Source organism: Ricinus communis, chromosome 3, assembly GCF_019578655.1.
Source record: "Ricinus communis isolate WT05 ecotype wild-type chromosome 3, ASM1957865v1, whole genome shotgun sequence".
Lineage (NCBI taxonomy): Eukaryota > Viridiplantae > Streptophyta > Magnoliopsida > Malpighiales > Euphorbiaceae > Ricinus > Ricinus communis.
Window position 1 is genome coordinate 25,949,648 of NC_063258.1, and position 19,396 is coordinate 25,969,043.

Sequence of the window (19,396 nt, forward strand, 5' to 3'; positions counted from 1 at the left end):
TGATTACATTTTAATTTTTTGAAAATTTTTTATGTCAAATGGCACACCAGTAGTTAAGGTTTTAAGGAGCTTTATATCAGATTTATATCAGACTTCAGTCCATGGGGAGCTCAGGATTTTAAAGAGGAAGACTCAATTTCAGCAATGTAACTCACTAGCTAAACTAAAACTTATTAAGGGTGCCTATTTTTTATCCATGATCTCACTTCCATTTGTCTCATTAGACCATTTCTAGCACTTGAACACTAGAGCCCGAACTTGATAATTTTTTAGTCATTTTTATTTGTATAAACCGAATTAATGGAAAAATATAATATTGGATGCAAACTTCATATATAGTTTCCTATTAATTGTTGCAGTCTAATTAAGCAAGCAAGTTCATTTTTGAGCTGACAAGAATTTCCATATTATTTAATTTTGCACTAGGAGTATAGCAGATTAATAGTGTAATCTATTGATTGTAATTCTAATTTTTTGTATGATTACATATTATGATTAATTACATTTCTAAAGTTTACAGTTTCAATTTAGACAGATATATCTCCATAATCATGATAAAATCATCCTTCTAAACAAGCCATCAATTTGGATAGCCTGCTAGATATGCAAGCTGACCATGAAAAATCCATGCAAGGATATTGGTTTCTATGGTAGCCAAATCCAAGCAGCATCTAAGGCAAAATTCTATATTCATTGCTGTGGTAACGAAATCTCCTTTAAAATGCTTGATCTGGAATCCGATCCTTTATTTTGTTTGCGGATATATAAAGGACAGGAATATCAAAAACCTCTAATCAAAATTCCAAGAATGCACGTATACAGAGATCATACTGTACAAACAAAATTCATCTAAAGGAATCTGGAGAAAACTCGTTTGATTCTCGTAGCTAACACCCTGTACTGTAGTAATTCCCGACAAAGTGTATAGAGGCTGAGCTTGAGGGAGCTCCCTTTTCATTCAAATGAAGGCCGAAGCAATGAATTTGTCGAAGTGCGTATAAAATTAGTTTGTGCACTTGATTGTTAAATCAAAATATGAAATACCTTTCTTTAAAAAAACCAACAACAGCATAAATAATGTAAGGAGAACCCAAGATAGACCCTTTTTTAAAACGCAAAAACAAACATGACCCATTGGAAAAAGAAAAAGAAAAAAAGAAACCCAAAAAAAGAAAAAGAAAAATGACCCACTTAATAGATTTTTGAGTTACAGCTAATGAGGATGATGCTTTGCAAGTTGGGTGGTCAATTAATGAGCACATAAATAAGGTAGAATTTCCTAGGAATATGAAAATATATGTAATTAGGCGAAGATTAAAAAGAAATATAAGTTGCATGAAACATGACAAAACAAGTTGTTTCCTGACCTGGAAGCTGAATATATATAAAAAGCTATCATGGCTTTTATATGAAAGAAAAAAAGAAAATTACCATTTATATATGCTAACTATATATTTTCTTTTGAATGAATAGTATGACATAAAAAGTTGTTTACTTTCTCTTTCAAAAGTAGATATCTAAGAAAAGACTCTGTCTGTCTACCACTCATAATCCATGACCTCTTTGAAAAGGAATTTCCAGGACCACCATTTTGGCTTCTGGCAAAGAGCTTGCTAGCTAGGGCATTATAAATCCATCTCCACACCCATATGAAATAAAGAAGGAAAAATTAATGAAGAAATTAAAAAGAAAAAGAAAAGAGAGGATCCTCCACAAAAACACTAAAGAGAGAGCGAGCACTTTTGCAGATTGTTTCAATTGCTTCAACCTTTTATTTCATTGAACTCTTGACTAAAGTGCTACATACGGTCAAAGTTTTCTGTTACTTTCATAGAATAAATCTCTTGTAGAAAAGAAAAATTAAAAATAAAAGTTTCTTACAATTTAATTTTTTCAATCTCTATTTTTTTGTATGTGACTCATACACGAATCTAATAATGTACTAATCAAATACTCTCAACATAATTTTTTTATAAATATTCTTAATTAGACTGAAAACATAGCCTAAACTAAGTCAGAATCAAATTTTTTCTTATAATTGATTTATTTTTAAGTTTAATCTTTTAGGTAGTAAATAACTATTTCTTATTCAGAAAATAATTATACCCTAAAAATATTAAATATTAAATAAATTTAATTCTATTAGTTTTATAATAATTTATAGTGGTTTTTATCAACATGAATCAAAATAACAAAGCCTACTAAATTTAAACCATGCAAACAGATTATGATAAGCCAATATTTTGAACTCTAAATTCTTTTATTAGGACAGTTTTAAATTTTACTGAAGGATTATTTAATTAAAAACAAAATTTATAAGTGAAAAGAGAAAACTTATAAATTGAAGATCTCGTAATATTGCCAGAAATGAGTCTATTTCGACAAGGGTTCAAATCAAGAAGCCGAAGTTGAAATCCTCTTCCTTGCCCGAGACAAAACGGAAAGTCTATTAAATGAGCTCCACCATTACTGGATTCGGTATTGCTGCGGGAAATTCCAAAAGAGAAGTGATAGATGGCTCCGGTAAAGAAAGGAATCATAATTTCTTCTTTTTATCATGGGAAGAGAGGAGCGGAAGTTAGAATCTAAAACTAAATCTCTTCTACTAAATCTAAAAATTAATAGTATTCGTGATTTATTTTCGAAGATGAAGAATATGAATTTCAAAAGACAATTATTTTAGCGTAAAAATAGAGTTAAGAATTTACTCGATAATGAATATCAAGAAAGGGTAGATATTTTTTTATTTGAAATTTTTTTTTATTTTCTTTTATTTTTAAATTCTTTAATTAAAAAATCTTGTAATAGTATTACTAATAATATATAAATGGGATTAACGATTCAATTTTAATGAGAATCCACAGAATTAGCATACAATTTTTTTCAAATATGTAAATTGTAGTCGACTTAATTTAGTTCCATTTAGATTTTGATTTTTGATCATATTTAGTTTGAGTTTTTTTATTCAATTAAATAGAAAGTTAAATCTCAAAATATAATATTAAGCATATTGATTTAATAATTAAAAAACTAATATTAAAAATATCAATTTATTATAATATATTTAAAATACAAAGATATGATTTTTTCTAAAAATCGAAAATTTAAGAAAAAATTGAATAAAAGAAATTCTATAAAAGGGGTTGATACTGAAGGCTCCTTTTTGTTTTATCGACCCGTCAGGATTCAGATTTGATTAGTCCAAGTAAGTATGGTCCGGTTCCCGTTTAAATCTGGTCTCATTAATATTATTGTTTTCTCCGGTTTCTGATGTTTGCTTGAAAAGTAAAGAAAAAGAAAAACTAAAATGGAAATGAGTAATGATTGAAATTCATCGGGATCAGCAAGTGGATTGTAGTAGTAGATCACAAGCTGGCAAATGTGTCTGTGACTGTGTTTTTTATTTTTTATTAATTTTGAGTTTGAAAGCAAGAAAGATAAAATAATAAAGAAAGAGCAGTAGAGAGAGAAAGCATGTCTGAGTCTGAGTAATGGAGGTGGTGGCTAAGGTGAGGTGAGGTGTAAGTAATCCTGACAATTAGAATCTGAGACGTCGTATTCATGTCTGAGTAATGAAATGCATTGAATTCATTAATTTGTTTGTATTTTTTTTAATAAATTTCCATTGTCATTTCACCTCTGACTTGTTCCCAACTAGCAGCACAAACACAACCCCCCTTCCCTTCCGCTCCCTTTCCCCACCTATTTTCAACCTCTTACTCTTACTGCTTTGGAATCTGCACTTTCCTTGGACACTCTCTCTCTCTGTTCCATACTGCTAAATGAGTTTTCTTTTTTTTTTTAAAAAAAAAAAACAATAACATAAAAATAAAATAAAAAATCATAAGCTAGAAGTCTGGCCACGGCTAGGTTCAAACCTGATATTATATAAGTCAAAATTAAAACTGAACTCAGACTTACCTAAAATGAAAAATAATTATCTAAAATTAGTCGAATTGATATCAAATCAATTAGATCCAAGCCTTAATCTGTTAAAAACTGAAGAGATTAATTTATTGTCAATTTCTTTTTAATTAAAATTTGAAATCTTTAATCCGTATTTCATAATTGAGGATTTTAAATCTAACTGTAAAGGTATATATTTTATTTTTATAATGTTAAAATCAATGATACTGAAATCAATCAATTTCAAAAAAACTGTAAAATGATAATTCTTGAATTTAGTTTTAATTAGAATCCATTAGAATAAAGATCGTGAACCGAAACTAATCGATTTAAGATGGACTGTAAAATAATAATTTTTGAATTTGATTTTGAACCGTGGCTAGCACTAGTAGAAGAATACTCCAAACTCAAAGGTCTGCAAATTAAATTATTAAGATAAGTTTTTTTCTCTCTCTCTCTCTCTCTCTCTCTCTCTCTCTATATATATATATATATATATATATATGAGATAATATTATTAAGATGCCAATTAAAGAGTATTCTATTTAACATCTATAAATCTAATTTGATATTAATATATATTTTAATTTAAATAAAATTTTAAATTCGAATACCTCTTTTCTCGTTTAATAACTTTTAGTGTTATTACTTATGATAATTATAAAAAATATTAGTTAAAATCTATTTATTCACTAACCCCCAATATGAGTAAAAATCTGTTATTATATAGTTAAGAAATATAGAAAAAGATATTGACCACCAACATCATTTACTGAATTAACAAAAAGAAAATGAAAATGAACTAGGGTAACGCGGTCAACTTCGGATCGGAGCTTGGCCAATTACTGCATTATTACTGAAAAGAAATATATCATTTTTGCTGCCACCTAACTAAGAAATTATATTAAATAACCTGATATATACTTGTCGACCAAATGGTAATTGCGCTTGAACAATGGATTGTCTTTTCCATTGAAGAAAATCAGAATCATGACCAACATGTTGTTATTGTTATTGTTCTTTCCTTTAGAATGTAATTTGTTTGTTTCTTTAGCATGAGAAAGAATATAACACAACTAATAAAGTACCCAGTACTTATATTCACACCCAAAGAATAAAGGGAAGTGAGATATATGTTGCTTAAAAGAATCTTAAACATCTCCTAAAAAGAGGGGAAAAAACATATAAAGACTTGTAACATATTTATCACTGAAGAATCGGCCCACAAAGTGACAAAGTAATAGATAGGTGAAATGGGGATAAGTTCTTCCTGTAATGAGAATTGGAAGCAACATGTGATTCCTGTGGCATCTTGTTCCTTTCTTTCTTTCTTTCTTTACCATGCCAAATTCTCATTTGCGTGATCAGAATTTGAGCCGCGTACCCCCTTTAATCATCCACCTAATCTAAAGACAATACCAGAACAACTGGGTCATCACCTCTGACCCACTCTTGTCTTGCCTCCCCCCAAAATCAATGTCCATCCGTCATTACCCCAGAGGTTTTTGGGCCAACATAGACCAACCATGGAACAATCCTAAGGGCTTTAAAGTTCAAACCCTAGCCCCTTAACATTACCTTCCAGATCTCCATTCCACTCGTCAATTTCTTTTTAAAAACGAATATTCAACGTCTAATGATATTGAAAAATTTAAATTCAAGGGTAAAAGAATATCCACAAAATGTCATCCTTCCACTTAATAGCAGATGGCGTCCTTGCCTACTGAACTAAAAGATAATCTTGTTGTCTCATCTGATCCAAATTTGAATTTCACGTCTGATGCATCATCAAGTATAGGGGTACTGCTTGTTGAAGGGAATGAAAAAACAAGGGGAGGAGCGGTCCTCCTTGTGCCAAAACTGTAAGAAGGAATCGACGACCCTTCATTTTGTTGAAGTTGATTTGATGATCCATCATTTTGTTGAACCTGACTTAGCGATCCCTCACTCTGTTGAAGCTGACCGATGGCTGAGGATGAAGGCATGATGGATGGTGTAGGTGGCTCCGATGACACCCCAGAGGCTGCAGAAACGGGGAAGGTAAATCCCAAGCTATTGTCAGAAGAAGAAAAATTCCACCTTTGGTTACTCTTATTGATGGCAATAGAAGGCAACACCGGTTTTGTACTGGACGATTGAGGTGGAAGCTTCTGGAAACTTAATACCTCAGAACCAGCAGCATTTGGCACAACCTTTGAAGCATCCTGTGCAAAACATAAATTGATTAGGAACACAGGTCATGTGCTTCCACGAATCCTTAACAGTGTGAGCATGAGTGGGCGTGCATCTGTGTGTGATACCCCCTTTATGCAGACGAAAAAGGAGAAAAAAATCAATCAACGAAATCAGTATTTATCTCATAGAAAACTGGTTTAAATAATTGCAAACACTATCATCATTTGTTCTTGAGGAACTGGGTCTCCTTTTAATTTTATTGCATAGGAAAGCTATAAATCCTCATAATTTAGGTACTTATTATGATAGAAATCCTCTTCTTTCTAATCCCAAGTACACAAGCATCTGGAGTTCAAGTAGTTAAGGATTACCTTCGAGTCTACACGTGCTTGTTATGCTTTATTTTCCATAAAATATACTCAAGTAATCAAGATGAGAATCATCCAAATTAAATCCTAGAAAAATGGAACTCTTATAGGAGTGAACCTAAATCCTAATACTCTTAAGGCTAGCAATTATGTATAGCAATCACATATTGTTTAAGTTATTTTTGCAACCAAGTTAATAGAATTGCCTTTATCTCTAAAACTAATTTCTTAGTTCTATCAAGCTTCTCTCCTCAACATGAGGTCCACCACTACGGTTGCTCCTCTATTGAGCTTCATTTGATATGATGGTATAGCATATTAATAAACACTGGCTAAGCAATAGGAAAGATAATGCTATAAAAACTTGTGCATACACTACTGATGCAAGAATGCAAGAATGCACTCATACATCTATGTACTAATAGCTTGCTTGGTACTTCGTCAGACATGAATCATGACATAATAATCTCCTGTGACAGATCCAAAGACAGGCCCCAGGTAAAAATCAGCAGAATGTTGCCTACCGCACCAAAAGATCAATAAAGAAAGAGATCTATGCTCATGAAAACAACAATCTAAAGAGTAAAGACCAATAAATACCTTAGTTACATTCATGAATTGAAAATCCTGAGGTTTTCTGAAATCTGGTGAAGGCCTAGTATAATCACCAAGTGTTGAAGCAGTCGCAAGTTTTATGTCAGAAGTTGAAGTGTTATTATTTACAGCAACATTAACCTCATTAGCAGATTCCTGAGAATCCTTCTTGTCAACTTCAAAGGTTTTTTCAGCAGAATTAAGACCTCCAAAACGTGTTAGCCTATTAAGCTTTTTGGGCATGAAAGTAGCTACATCCGAGGATTCAGGTTTCTTCCATGAAGTGGCTAGCCTCAACTCAGCAGACTTATCTTTAGGAGTAGGTGGATTTCTCTCAAGGTGCTCTAATATTTTCTTAGCCACCTGACTAGAATGTGCAGGAACAGTGGGGACACTGACTTCAGAACATTGAGGCTTACTGATTAGGACACTGACTTCAGAGCTTTGTGCCTTACTGCCGATTGACTGTACTTTCGCAGAGCTATTTGTTACTCTGTTTTCCAAGTTTGTCCAAGGTGCAGAAAATAAGCCTTCTGAAACACTGAAGTTTTCCACCTGACCACCATTTAAAGGCGAATGAAAATAAGCAGATCCTCTGGAGGGGGTTTCTGCTACACCTTTATGCCGTATCCTGCGAATAGGTCCCACAGATCCATGGCCATCATTTAATGTCTTGCCCCTTGGATTTAGCTAAACACTCAACCAAAAGGTCAACAATAAGAATCCCATATCATAATTAACAATCTAAAATTTATAAAATTTAGCAGCAAAAAGAACTTATTCTACCACATTTCATTGTTGAAAACTAATGTATCACCATGTACACGCATTAGTTGTCGAGAATTCCCTCAAGCAACTTCAGTAGATATTTAATATAAAAATAAAATCTCTCTACAGCACAAAAAACTAACTTGAGACTCAGAAATAACAGTATCAATTTCATAACCCTATGCTTCCCCAATTCTCATGACTAAGAAATACAAAAGATGTCCTTGATAATCCATCTAGGACATAATTTTGAGTTCGTTGAGTGTTAGAACTTTATTTGCTCAAATCTCGTCATGTCTAAGTCATCTAATGATGAGTCTTAAAAAGATATAAAGTGAAAAACAGCAAACAAGCATAGTACGCAACATTATATCATGAAAAATGGATTATATTAATTACAAATAAAAATACATAGTACATAATTATACTGATGACTATAAGAAATCTTTCTAATAATTAATAATTATATAAATACTGATAAGCAAACTCATACACTACAGACATCAATTTTCATTCTCTAGAACGTAAAGAAGAACCACCAAAGGAGGAGCATCACAACAAAATTTATAATGTGCTCAAAACAACACCAAGTTCATGGATGAAAATCATAGAGAAAATGATTGCATTGTCACCAAGATACGCAATTCTAAGGACACTAGTATGGAAAAGTTACCTTTCCAAATGATGGAGCTTGAATCTGCTGGAAAGGAGTTGAGATCATGCCAGGTGGCCTATCACTATTGGCCTGTAACTGAATCGACTGATGAGACAGAAGAAAACAATCGTCACACATGCAAAAAAATATATTTAAGCTTTGGTAGCATAAAATAAACCCACACTCCCACATACCCTGGACTTGGTCTTTGTATAAATACTTCTGGAATAAGGGGTTCGGGGAAAATTGTGAAGCCCAAACCTCCCTCTTTGACTTTGTGGGGTCATATACCCACGCTGATCTTCTACTGAGGCACCTGGCCAGCATGGGGATGACTTAGGAGCAGGTGATGGAATATAGGATTTCACCGCAAGCTCGTCACCACGTGGCACTTTTCCTTCATCTTTTGATATTAAGCTATTAGTACCAAAGCCTATGCCTAATGTTCGATTTTCCATATATGCTCTCGCAATTTCAATCGGTGAAGCGCCAACATTATTTTGTAGCTGCCAGATTGCAAACTGTTATTGTCCATGGGTATGAGAACGAGCAAACAGAACATAAAACACTCAAGACACTTATTATATTACATGATACAACAAAAACCTGTACAAGTCAATCATAATTGGCAGCTGAAAAGCCCGGAAAACGGGAAAATGGATAATATGCAAGTCAGCATCTTCAGCTTTTTCCAGCAGTTATTAGACACAGTTTGTTTCTGTACACCCTTCTTCATTCCTTCTGGTTCCCAAATTTCCTACCTTAGGCTATTCTGATTTCTTATGTCAGAGCTTATCTATCTACATCATAATTTTGATGGTCCTTATGCTGGAATGACATTCTTATAAATACAAAAATTTTACACTTGGCAACAAAGGTCAAATAACAGTATATATCAAGTCATTATTTAGGAATGATTCTTTTGCAAATATTTCCCCTAAATATGAAAATTTCAGTGGCTAATGTACGGCCTAGGGCATGAATTGAGGTCAAACAAGAACCATGCACAAGCTAATGCAAATCTGAGCCTGAGCACACATGTCGAAGTAAAACACAAGATGATTGTAACAATTTCTACTTACTTTTGACTCGGAAAGAGGGGTTGATGATTTCCAAAGACCTCCATCCAAATCCCCGTTCTTTTCTTCAATAGACTTTCTTGAATTTTCAAAAGCATTTGCCTTGTTGCCATCATCTATTAGAATTGCACTTGAATATTTTCTTTCATTAATTTTAGAGGTTTCCCAAATGGAACTACTGAAATCTTCTTTCTTTGCTTCTGTTAACTTCCCAGAATATTCAGGGGCACGTGCATGTTCTCCAAGATCTCCTGCAGGGGTGCCTATACATTCGTTTTCGTGCTCAACATCAGGAAGATCAACACCCCTCGAATTCAAAATCTCTATCAGACGGTTAATTTCATCCCTACACAGAGATGGAACGAACTTAGGAAGAGATTTTCACATTAAATTAGAACAATCGAATCCAAGTTAATTCATGGGCCTTGTAGCACAAATATGTTACAAAGGGCCATTTGTTTCACAACACTATTAATGTCTGTAAATTCACCTGGAAAGTCTTTGATCCTTCATTAGTTGCTCAATTTTAGAAATTCCATTAGGATCAGAAACTTGAACTTGTTGGTTCTGTTCATACCCATCAAAGTCAGAATGGGAATCTGCTACTTTGCTAGTACCAGCCAATCCAGTTGGTCCAGATTCCAGATTCTGCAAGGTAATAATCATTTTCCCAATAGTTAAAAATATTTTATATTTTACAGAAAAGACACAGCTCATATATGCCTATAAAAAGTTTTATATAAATGAGAACTCTTTCCTTTGCAATTGATCATACTTGTCCAAATCAAATACAGCAAGCTTTTACTACATTGCTTTCAGTGGTATGTATAAGTACAAGCAAACAAAGTTAATTGAATCAAGTATGTACCTGAACGACGTCGTCGTTTACAGCACCAGTAGGATTTTGTTTCGGTTGCACCTCCGCTTGCAAGTTATCTGTATGAAAAAAAAACATCAGAGTATTAAAAAGAACCCGAATTTCACCGAAACTGTATAATAATAATAATATCTATCTGCTTATAATTTGTTTATATTAATCTTTATATAAATAATAAACCGTAATTAATTTCACTCAATCTAAATTCATTCACAGCACGACTTTGCTGCGGTGCAGAACTAACCGTCATTTTGTTCGTCTTGATCAGTAGGACCAGGGAGTGCATTGATTGATCCCGATTTGAAGAGAAACGAAGGTAAGAATAAGTTGGCGCCGCCGACGATAAGGCGGTAAGCAGGATCCACCAGTTTAGAAAGCCAACGGCGGCCGCCTCCGCCGCCGTGTTGAGCCTGGTTCGGCGGTGGACGAGCGTAGGGTGTGGATAGCTGCCTACGCGACGGTGGTTTTCTAAACTTGCCACCGGCGCCTCTGTATTCTGGCGGTGGTTTGGGCGTAAACGACGGCGTTCCGAGGCGTTCGTTCTCCATGCGGTTTACTGTTTTGTCAATTGACTATTTGACCACGCTGAAAAGTACACACATACATGCTTGGACCTGTTCCTTTTGCCTCTTCGGTGTTTTTATATTTGCTTATAAAATAGAAGGCGCGCTCTCTCTTCTTTTTTTCTTTTTCTTTTTCTTTTTTCCGACTGTTTTTAGATTTATGGGTTTTGGCATATGAGAAGAAATTGATTTTTGGAGTTTAGTCAGTTCATTATTCATGTCAGCATTATATTGTCTCGAGTTTGCGGGGACCATTTAATGCATGACCAATGGAAAATCGACACCTCCTAAATAAGTAATAAAATTAATATTAATGAAACCCGACAAAAATCTGAAGTTTTTAATTTTCTCAGATCCAACTATTATTATTAGAATTCTGTTTGGAAAGTTGAGCATTCAATTTATTTGGCATTCATAAATTATCTGAAGTTTTTTTTGTTAATGGTTTTGTTTTGAGATAAAAGTTTTGTCTTTTAATTAATAATTACATGTTTCGATTTATTATTTAATATTATATTCTATTAAAACTTATAAATAATTTTATTTGACAAAATATATGAAAAGAATAAAGCAAAATAAAATATTATTGATTTATTATTATAAAATTAAACTTTTATTTGAAATATAATTTAATTTTATAAAAATCTAAAATTTATAAATAAAATTTATAAAATCTAACCAAATATAATATAAATATAAAACTAATTTATATGCGGATATAAGTACATGAATATTTCAAAAGATGGGTTAGAACAAAAAGATTGGACATGAACTCAAATTTGCATGTTAAAAAATGAAGGTATTAGAACCGAAATATTTCATCGTTGTTAAAGAAAAAATAAAATAAAAGAATTACTAGCTTTTAGAGGTAAGGAATCAAGATACTCGAAACTTGGATTTTATTTGAATTCTTTTGAGACAATCATGAAGATCAACTTAAAAAGTTGCTTGGAATATGAATGTGAGATTGACAGCTCAATTATTCATATTTCCCCACCGATTAGATGAACATGTGTCGAGCAAGTAAGCTGAGAAAACTTGCATATTTTCATGTGCATGTTATCTTGTTACCATTTTCCAGGGACTGACCATCAATTATTTTATAATTTTGAATAGTTAAATATAATATTATTCAATACGAAAATTATAGGTGTTATTTTTTATTTATTGTTGTGAATACTTTCGATATAAGCAAGAACTTTCTAGAGTATAAGTGCGTGTATAAAAATGGTAACATGTTCCACTCTTCATAAAGTATATAACATTGTGAAGTATAAAACATTGGGAAAGTTCCGATCGAGGGTACATTTCAATGAGGGAAAAGCTTGTCAAAAAGCTAGAAGCAACAAGATGTGAGATCCCATGTATGAAAAACACAGTACTTTCCAGAACTATTTCCTTTTAAGCTTTCTTTTCCTTTCCTTTTTAATATTAATCAAGAACCCAGAAAAGATGACTATTAAAGTGAAAAAAGGTTGATAAAAGGAATACATCCAAAGTGATGGGCCTGAAAGACACAAAGTCTAATTGTGTTGCATGATTTTAGAAAATTTCACATTGGGGTTTGAGAGGAATCATTGTCTGTTCATACTCCTGAGCATTCTACTAAAAGAAATGTTTTAATTGTTTTAAGCCGTGCCTCCACCCACAATCCTCTAGTATTTCTGTAAGAAGAAATGCAAGACATGTCATCAGACCCTAATTTGATTAGACTAGTGAAAAGTTTTGTACTTGTAGAATTCGTAATTGTATACTTTTTTGATGATCAGTTGGAATTTGTAATCTTGATTTATTGAAATTACAAGTGACTAGAAACAGGCAGATAGGAAAGAAAAAAAAAAAAACGAAGGGTATAATTCATGTACTTAAACAGCAAACATCACTCAAAGTTACCACTGAGGAGGAATATGGTGCATGGGCAGCAAATAGTAGCAACCACTGGATTAAATTATTTGTTACAGCCATCCTTCATCATTGACTTCGAAGTACTAAATGGACAAACCAATCATATCCTTCTGGAAAACCAGTAACATTTATCATATTATAGTCATCACCATTCTCAGAGTTATGTTCAGCAATGCTGGTAGTCTGCCACTTCAAACTTCAAAGTTTGTCTGCTACTGTCTCTTTTCTCTTTCAAGTGTGAACCATTTTTATATAAAAGGAAGTCTTTTGTATTCGTTTTTTTTTTGGTTCTGTTTACCATAGGGCACAATGAAAGGTGGGTGCTAATTGAACTGTCAACTTACCATAAAGCAGGAGAAGGAATAACAATGGCAGCTGATAAGAATGGAGGAAGGGGACAGTTGTCGAAATGGGGATTGATCAAGCTTATTGTAGTTACAATTTCTTGGTATTAAATGGATGGAAATGGAATCAATCAATCAAGTTACACCTGCTAATCAACAGGGAAGGGAACCTCTCTTTTTGCTCGCACTGAAAGTACTTTCTCCTTTCATTTCAAACCTACCTTGAGCACCATTCTTGATAAGACCATTTTGGCTCCATTGCAGGCCCCCATTTGAGAAAACTTTTTTCTTGAAACAACAATCAAATCTTGGATTACTATGATTGTTCTTCTTTTTTATTGGTGCACTTAATACTGAAATTGTGGCTAGCATGGGTGAGTTTCATGTTTGATTCGCTTTGAGTAACTGATATGTGTTCTGCAACTTGTGAAAAAGATCTACAGGAAGATCTTGAAACTCAAGAAAAGACCAGTGACCTGAGTGGACCCAAAACAAAAGCTAGTACTAATCATGGTCCTATCTTTTGCTCCTAGTAAGTAACAGTTCTAGTAAGATTCTGGGGCTAGGCAGTGGACAAGCAAGCTTGCCCATGTGTTGTAGTACACTTAAAAGGTACTTCTAACATAGCCCATCCATTGTTGTCCCCACACTGCACAAATATTTCTACCTGCATTAGCTCTATTGATTCCATAATCAACCCATCAATCAAATCCAGAAAAGGAAAAAACGCCAAGTAGAGCTGTCAACTAGCCCTGTTAGCTCAGTTTAAGCCAGTTTACAAGTTGAACTGTTGAACTAATGTTGGTAGCAATAAGCATTATCATATATTTCAGGAATTCTTGACGAAACAAGCCTAGCCTTGAGCTAGTCATACTCTGGTGGTTTATCAGCTCAGCTTCTTCTTTATGCCTTTCTAATCAACGGGACACATAGTAATGTTCGACCCACCCGCCGCTTATGTGAAAGCTTAAATTCCAGTCCCCCACAGGCTGTTGTTAGATATCAAAAGCTTGCCACAATGGAAAAAACAGAAGATATTAGTGAGAAAGGAATTGAAGATCAACCTGAGCCAAGGGACACTTACAAGATTGCTTATATTATCCATTTTTTGCTTGGTGCAGGTAACTTGCTTCCATGGAATGCTTTTATTACAGCTGTTGATTACTTTGGCCATCTCTATCCAACCAAGCACATAGAAAAGGTCTTTTCCGTAGCTTACATGAGTTCTTCAGTTCTAGTGTTAGTTATAGTCATGAGTAGAGGTGGATGGAGCAAGAAGCTGACATGTAGATTGAGAATGAACTTGGGATTTTCCATGTTTGTTCTTTCTTTAATGGTTGCTCCAACAATAGACTGGGCCGGAAGACCCAAAGGCGGCTACTATGTGACGGTTGCATCAGTTTTGATTTGTGGTTTAGCTGACGGTTTGATAGCTGGAAGTTTGATAGGATCAGCAGGAATACTTCCTAAAGAGTACATGCAGGCTGTATTTGCTGGAACTGCCTCTTCAGGTACTTGATAAGTCTACAGTTTGCAACTCCTATTTTCTTTCTTTTTTTCCATTACTCCTATGATTTCAGAGATGGCAAGTACCAAGAATATAGCAATAGAGAAATAGGACACCATAAAGTCTGGTTTATGGAAATTTGTTTTTCACTGTTGGAAAGAATTTTGAGGAAGAATGGCATCTTGAGGGAACTTTTTCCTTGCCTTTTTAGGATCACAGATTATAGATGTAAGCACTAGAAGCTATAAAGGTGCTAACCTTCCACTGTTTTTCAAATAAACCAGAACAAGGCACTTGTTTCCTGCAATAGCATATTTTCAATTTTCCAATTTGTAGGCACACTAAGTTTTCTTTCCACCATTTTGCAGTTGGGTCATATACACCGCTAGGAATAAGAGAGGTGACATGTGTGTATAAATGTTTTACATTTAAAGTGGCGATTATTTAAAATTAATAAATACATGTAAATAATTTAGCAGCTTGGTATATAGATGGTTACATACACCTACAATATTGAATTGCTGTGCTGTCGGACATGCGTTAGCGGCTAAGATGGTACACAAGCCCTATAATTGCGTACAACCAGTATCTCAATAAACCTTTAGAAGTGGAACAACTTCGCATTCTAGAATTCTTGCAAGAAATTGTTTTCCGGCTGGGAAGCTGGAAGCATAATTTTGCATGGGGTGATAGTTCTGTAGAACTCCATATGTGTAAGTTGCCTTCAGGATTACCCTAAATACAGAGAGAAGGAGCCACTTTATGAGCAGTTCTTAGCTAAAGCAGTTTCTGTCATAAGTTAAAATTCACTGTCTTCTTGTCACAGGTGTTCTTGTCTCTATCTTGAGGATTATAACAAAGGCATTGCTGCCACAGACTCCGCAAGGTCTTCGAACGAGTGCTCAGTTCTATTTCATAGTTAGCACAATTATTTTGTTGTGTTGCACTCTTTCATGCAACTTGCTTTACAAATTACCAGTTATGGAACAGCATTACAAGCTCCTACAAGCTGATGATTCACCAACTTCAAGGCCAGAATTTTGGGCTGTCGCAAAAAAAATCAGGTGCCCAGTTTTTGGGATTGTCATCATTTATCTGGTGACTCTGTCGATTTTTCCTGGATTCATAGCTGAAAGTCTTCAATCGAAGTTGCTAAGAGACTGGTATCCGGTTCTGCTGATAACCGTTTACAATGTCTCAGATTTCGTAGGCAAATCTTTAACTGCAATATATGTTCTGAAGAGCATCAAGAAGGCAACATGGGCTTGCATTCTTAGGCTGTTGTTCTATCCTCTTTTTGCAGCATGCCTCAATGGACCCAAATGGTTGAAAACTGAAGTGCCAGTGGTAGTACTGACATTCATGCTTGGTGTAACTAATGGGTATCTGACAAGTGTAATCATGATTCTTGGCCCGAAGTCAGTTCCAGTTTCAGAAGCAGAGTTGTCCGCAATTGTACTGGTTGTGTTCCTAGGAATTGGGTTGGTGGGTGGCTCTGTCCTTGGCTGGTTTTGGGTTGTATGAGCCATTTTTAAGCTGTCAGGGCTACATGACTAGTTGAACTTGATCCTGAAACAGGTAGAAATTCTAGTTAGAAATTCAATAACATTGTTAGCCTAGAGCCAATTCCTAGTTACGGATAGTCGATTACAAATTTGTATTAGATAAAATCTGAGAGCTAGAAACCTGCAATTCCTTGAGTAATTTTCTGTCCAAAGTGGGCTAACCTTCTATGTACTAATAAAGATAATTATTAGATTGTTATTCAATAGTAGCGTTTACACCTGAGCAGGCATAACTTAAAGAATATTCTCATTCTTATTCGTGCTTAAAAAGCTGATATAACAAAAGGAGAACTCGTGAGCTTCAATAGCTGCAAGAAATACAGTATTGGATTCCTCATCTGAAAGCAAGAAGTAGAGGACAAAATGAATACGCCAAAATGTATATGGTAGAGCTTTTCAAAATGTCTCTCTTTGTTCAGGAATCATTAACCCGAAGTCAGATCTTTCAGGCTTAGATCTCTTAGGCTTAAACTTGAGGAATCATTAACCCGTAGTCAGATCTTTCGGGATTAAACTTGAGCCAGGGATCAGGCTTAGATCTTTTAGGCTTAAACTTGAGGAATCATTAACCCGTAGTCAGATCTTTCGGGCTTAAACTTGAGCCAGGGATCAGGCATAAACTTCAACCAGGGATCATTATCCCAGTCAGATCTTTTAGGCTTAAACTTGAGCCAGAAGGATAACTATGTAGAAGATCATGCGATTGCAAGTACTTTCTGTTACTGAAATTATCACATCTTCACCTATATAAAACAAATTGAATTCTGGAAATTTAATCCCTAACTGTGTTGGATTATGATAATCCAAAACAATAAAAATTCATTCCCATGCGCAAGAAGAAAAACGGTCTGAGGTACACCAATATCATTTCCCCTCTTGCTGTTAAATTCTTATAGGAAATAAAATTTTGAATACCATTGGCATGTATATATATAGAGAGAGAAGTTTTCCAATAAAATTTCACTCCATTTCTTATTTGCTTTTCTACATGGCATGGCTCAGTCATAAACAGGGCAAAAACATAGATGGTTAAAATAACTCATCTCAGCAAAGGGAAAAGGCCTAAACGGAAGGATATATATAAACAGAAGTCAGAAGTTAAATCCAAGCTATGACATAGTTATGGCGCTTAAGAAGCAGCAGCTAAAGGGGGGAGAGGAGGTGCTCCATGGAATTGAGTCAGTGGTGAAGATTTAGTTATGTCTTCTTCCTCTTTCCCATCCTCCTCATCTTCTTCCGCATCCCATAGAAACCGAGCATATGATGCCAGAATAAAACTGCACCACAAAACGAAGTATGTTTAATATAGAGATTCACCATAGCAGATTCCAAAAAAGCTATTAACAACAACAGCACCAATAAAATCACTTAAGAAAATCTACTAGTAAGTTGTCTAGCATGTATGGTTAGTCATCAAATATTAGAAACTAAAATCATGTAAGAATTCATATTTATATAGGTATGGCTGTAAATCAAATCTGATATGCCATTACAGGCAAGATTCTTACCAGTCATCAGGGGAGGCTTTAACAGCTTGATCGAAATATGTCTCAGCCCGAGAAGCATCCTTATGGCTCTGCCATATCAAATCAGCATACATAGATAAACTATTTCCATCACTGGGGTTTGCTAAGATTGCTCTCTCATAATACTCTTCAGCCTTTATAAAGTCTCCACGAACCTGTTCAGAAATCCAAGGTAAATATGTTAACAACATATCCAAGCTTCCCATAACAGCTCAGGCTCATCCATTCATAGTTTTAGTTATTCTATGTCAGCTAATTCCCAAAAAGAATAGTAGACCTTTTGGAAAAAAAAATTAAGAATATAGTAGATACTAACATATCCCTTAAGACTAGATTCCCATATTTTTGGAATGAAAACAGCAAGATTAAAACTTTAGACAAATGAAAACCATTCAACAAAAAACAGAACACAAACCCAAAACTAAAACTAAAATAAATCTAAATGACAAAGAATAAGGCTTTTGTTTATTTATTATACCTCTTTCAAGAACCTAGCATAATTGCTAAGGAACAGCGAATTGCCTGGATTAGCTTCAATCATATTTTGATAATAAAGATCTGTGCTTCCATCACCACCACGACCACCACTATCACCAGCGCCACAGATCTTCCCGCCGCCGCCAACACCACCACCAACAAAAGCCGACAGCCCATTATCCTGAATCTTCCCAACCTCACACTCCTCCTCCTCATTAAACAAAAAACTAGAGTCCAAACTCAACCCAGAACCAGAAAACGTCATCTGATCCGCTTCCACCTCCTCTTCAAAAGTGATCCCATCCATAATGATGTTGTTTATGGGTTGCTTCTTTTTAAGCACTGAGAATTGTTTAAGATCCGTCTCCGATAATGCTCTTGTCATTTTTTTAACAGAATCCTCAGATGTATAAGAAGAAGAAGATAATGAACTTGAAGAATTACAACATGCTGTTAATGTAATTGATCGGGGTGCTTTCTGGATTTGGTGGAAGCTTTCTGGTTCTGGTTGTGGTTTCCATGAGTTTAGTATTGGCGTTGATGCGCTGCGTAGAAGCATTTTTTCGATGTATCACTAATTCTTCTAAACAGAAACTCTCTCTCGGATTTGAAATTTCTTTTTTTTTTCTTTCTCTGCAACTAAAGGTAATGCTGCTGGCGGTTGGTCATGGAAGGAAGGGAAAATGAAGAAGAGAGATTTTTATTTTATAGGGAAAGAAAGAGAAGAGTCAGTGGGTGCTGCACGTGGTTTATTTGTAATTGAGTTCCTTTTGCTACTTGTTTGGTTGGACGCAAATCAAACCCAAAAAATGTTTTTGCTCAGTTACGGGAAGGAAAGTTTCTCCTTCCCCCCTTTTGGTCACCCTTTTAAGTTCTTTTCTTCTTTTTTTATTTTTTCTGTTTGTGTAATTTTTAAAGGTATTTGATTATCAATTATCCAAGGTATATATTTCCGTGACATGATGGATGATATATTTTCTCACTAGATTTAATACATTTTCAATTTTATTAATCAAAATATTTTTAATTGAAATCAAAATAAATATAGAAAATAAGAAATGATATTTTTATCATTATGATTCTGGCA

General features: G+C 34.4%; 3 protein-coding genes across 5 annotated transcripts; 1 reads left to right on the plus strand and 2 right to left on the minus strand.

Annotated features, from left to right (window-relative positions):
* Window positions 1-4,974: 4,974 nt before the first annotated feature.
* Window positions 4,975-11,205, minus strand: LOC8270225 (nuclear pore complex protein NUP1). 2 transcript variants are annotated; one of them, XM_048371835.1, is made up of 8 exons: window positions 10,667-11,205; window positions 10,414-10,481; window positions 10,036-10,193; window positions 9,549-9,891; window positions 8,661-8,987; window positions 8,485-8,571; window positions 7,050-7,733; window positions 4,975-6,110 (listed from the first exon to the last, which is right to left on the minus strand). In XM_048371835.1, the coding sequence occupies exons 1-8, from the start codon at window positions 10,968-10,970 to the stop codon at window positions 5,604-5,606; spliced, it is 2,478 nt and encodes an 825-aa protein (XP_048227792.1). In that variant the 5' UTR covers window positions 10,971-11,205; the 3' UTR covers window positions 4,975-5,603. The 2 variants fall into 2 exon arrangements, with proteins under 2 accessions (XP_048227792.1, XP_015579678.2); XM_015724192.3 differs by having other exon boundaries at window positions 8,661-8,972; window positions 10,667-11,201.
* Window positions 11,206-12,225: 1,020 nt separating this feature from the next.
* On the plus strand, window positions 12,226-16,367 carry LOC8270226 (equilibrative nucleotide transporter 8). 2 transcript variants are annotated; one of them, XM_025158778.2, is made up of 3 exons: window positions 12,226-13,608; window positions 14,356-14,745; window positions 15,568-16,367. In XM_025158778.2, the coding sequence occupies exons 1-3, from the start codon at window positions 13,605-13,607 to the stop codon at window positions 16,263-16,265; spliced, it is 1,092 nt and encodes a 363-aa protein (XP_025014546.2). In that variant the 5' UTR covers window positions 12,226-13,604; the 3' UTR covers window positions 16,266-16,367. The 2 variants fall into 2 exon arrangements, with proteins under 2 accessions (XP_025014546.2, XP_048228036.1); XM_048372079.1 differs by having other exon boundaries at window positions 12,226-14,745.
* An 884-nt stretch (window positions 16,368-17,251) lies between these two features.
* Window positions 17,252-19,014, minus strand: LOC8270227. The gene is made up of 3 exons (XM_002527158.3): window positions 18,311-19,014; window positions 17,815-17,987; window positions 17,252-17,583 (listed from the first exon to the last, which is right to left on the minus strand). Exons 1-3 carry the CDS (start codon window positions 18,866-18,868, stop codon window positions 17,436-17,438), a joined length of 879 nt encoding a protein of 292 aa, XP_002527204.1. The 5' UTR covers window positions 18,869-19,014; the 3' UTR covers window positions 17,252-17,435.
* Between the last annotated feature and the right edge of the window lie 382 nt (window positions 19,015-19,396).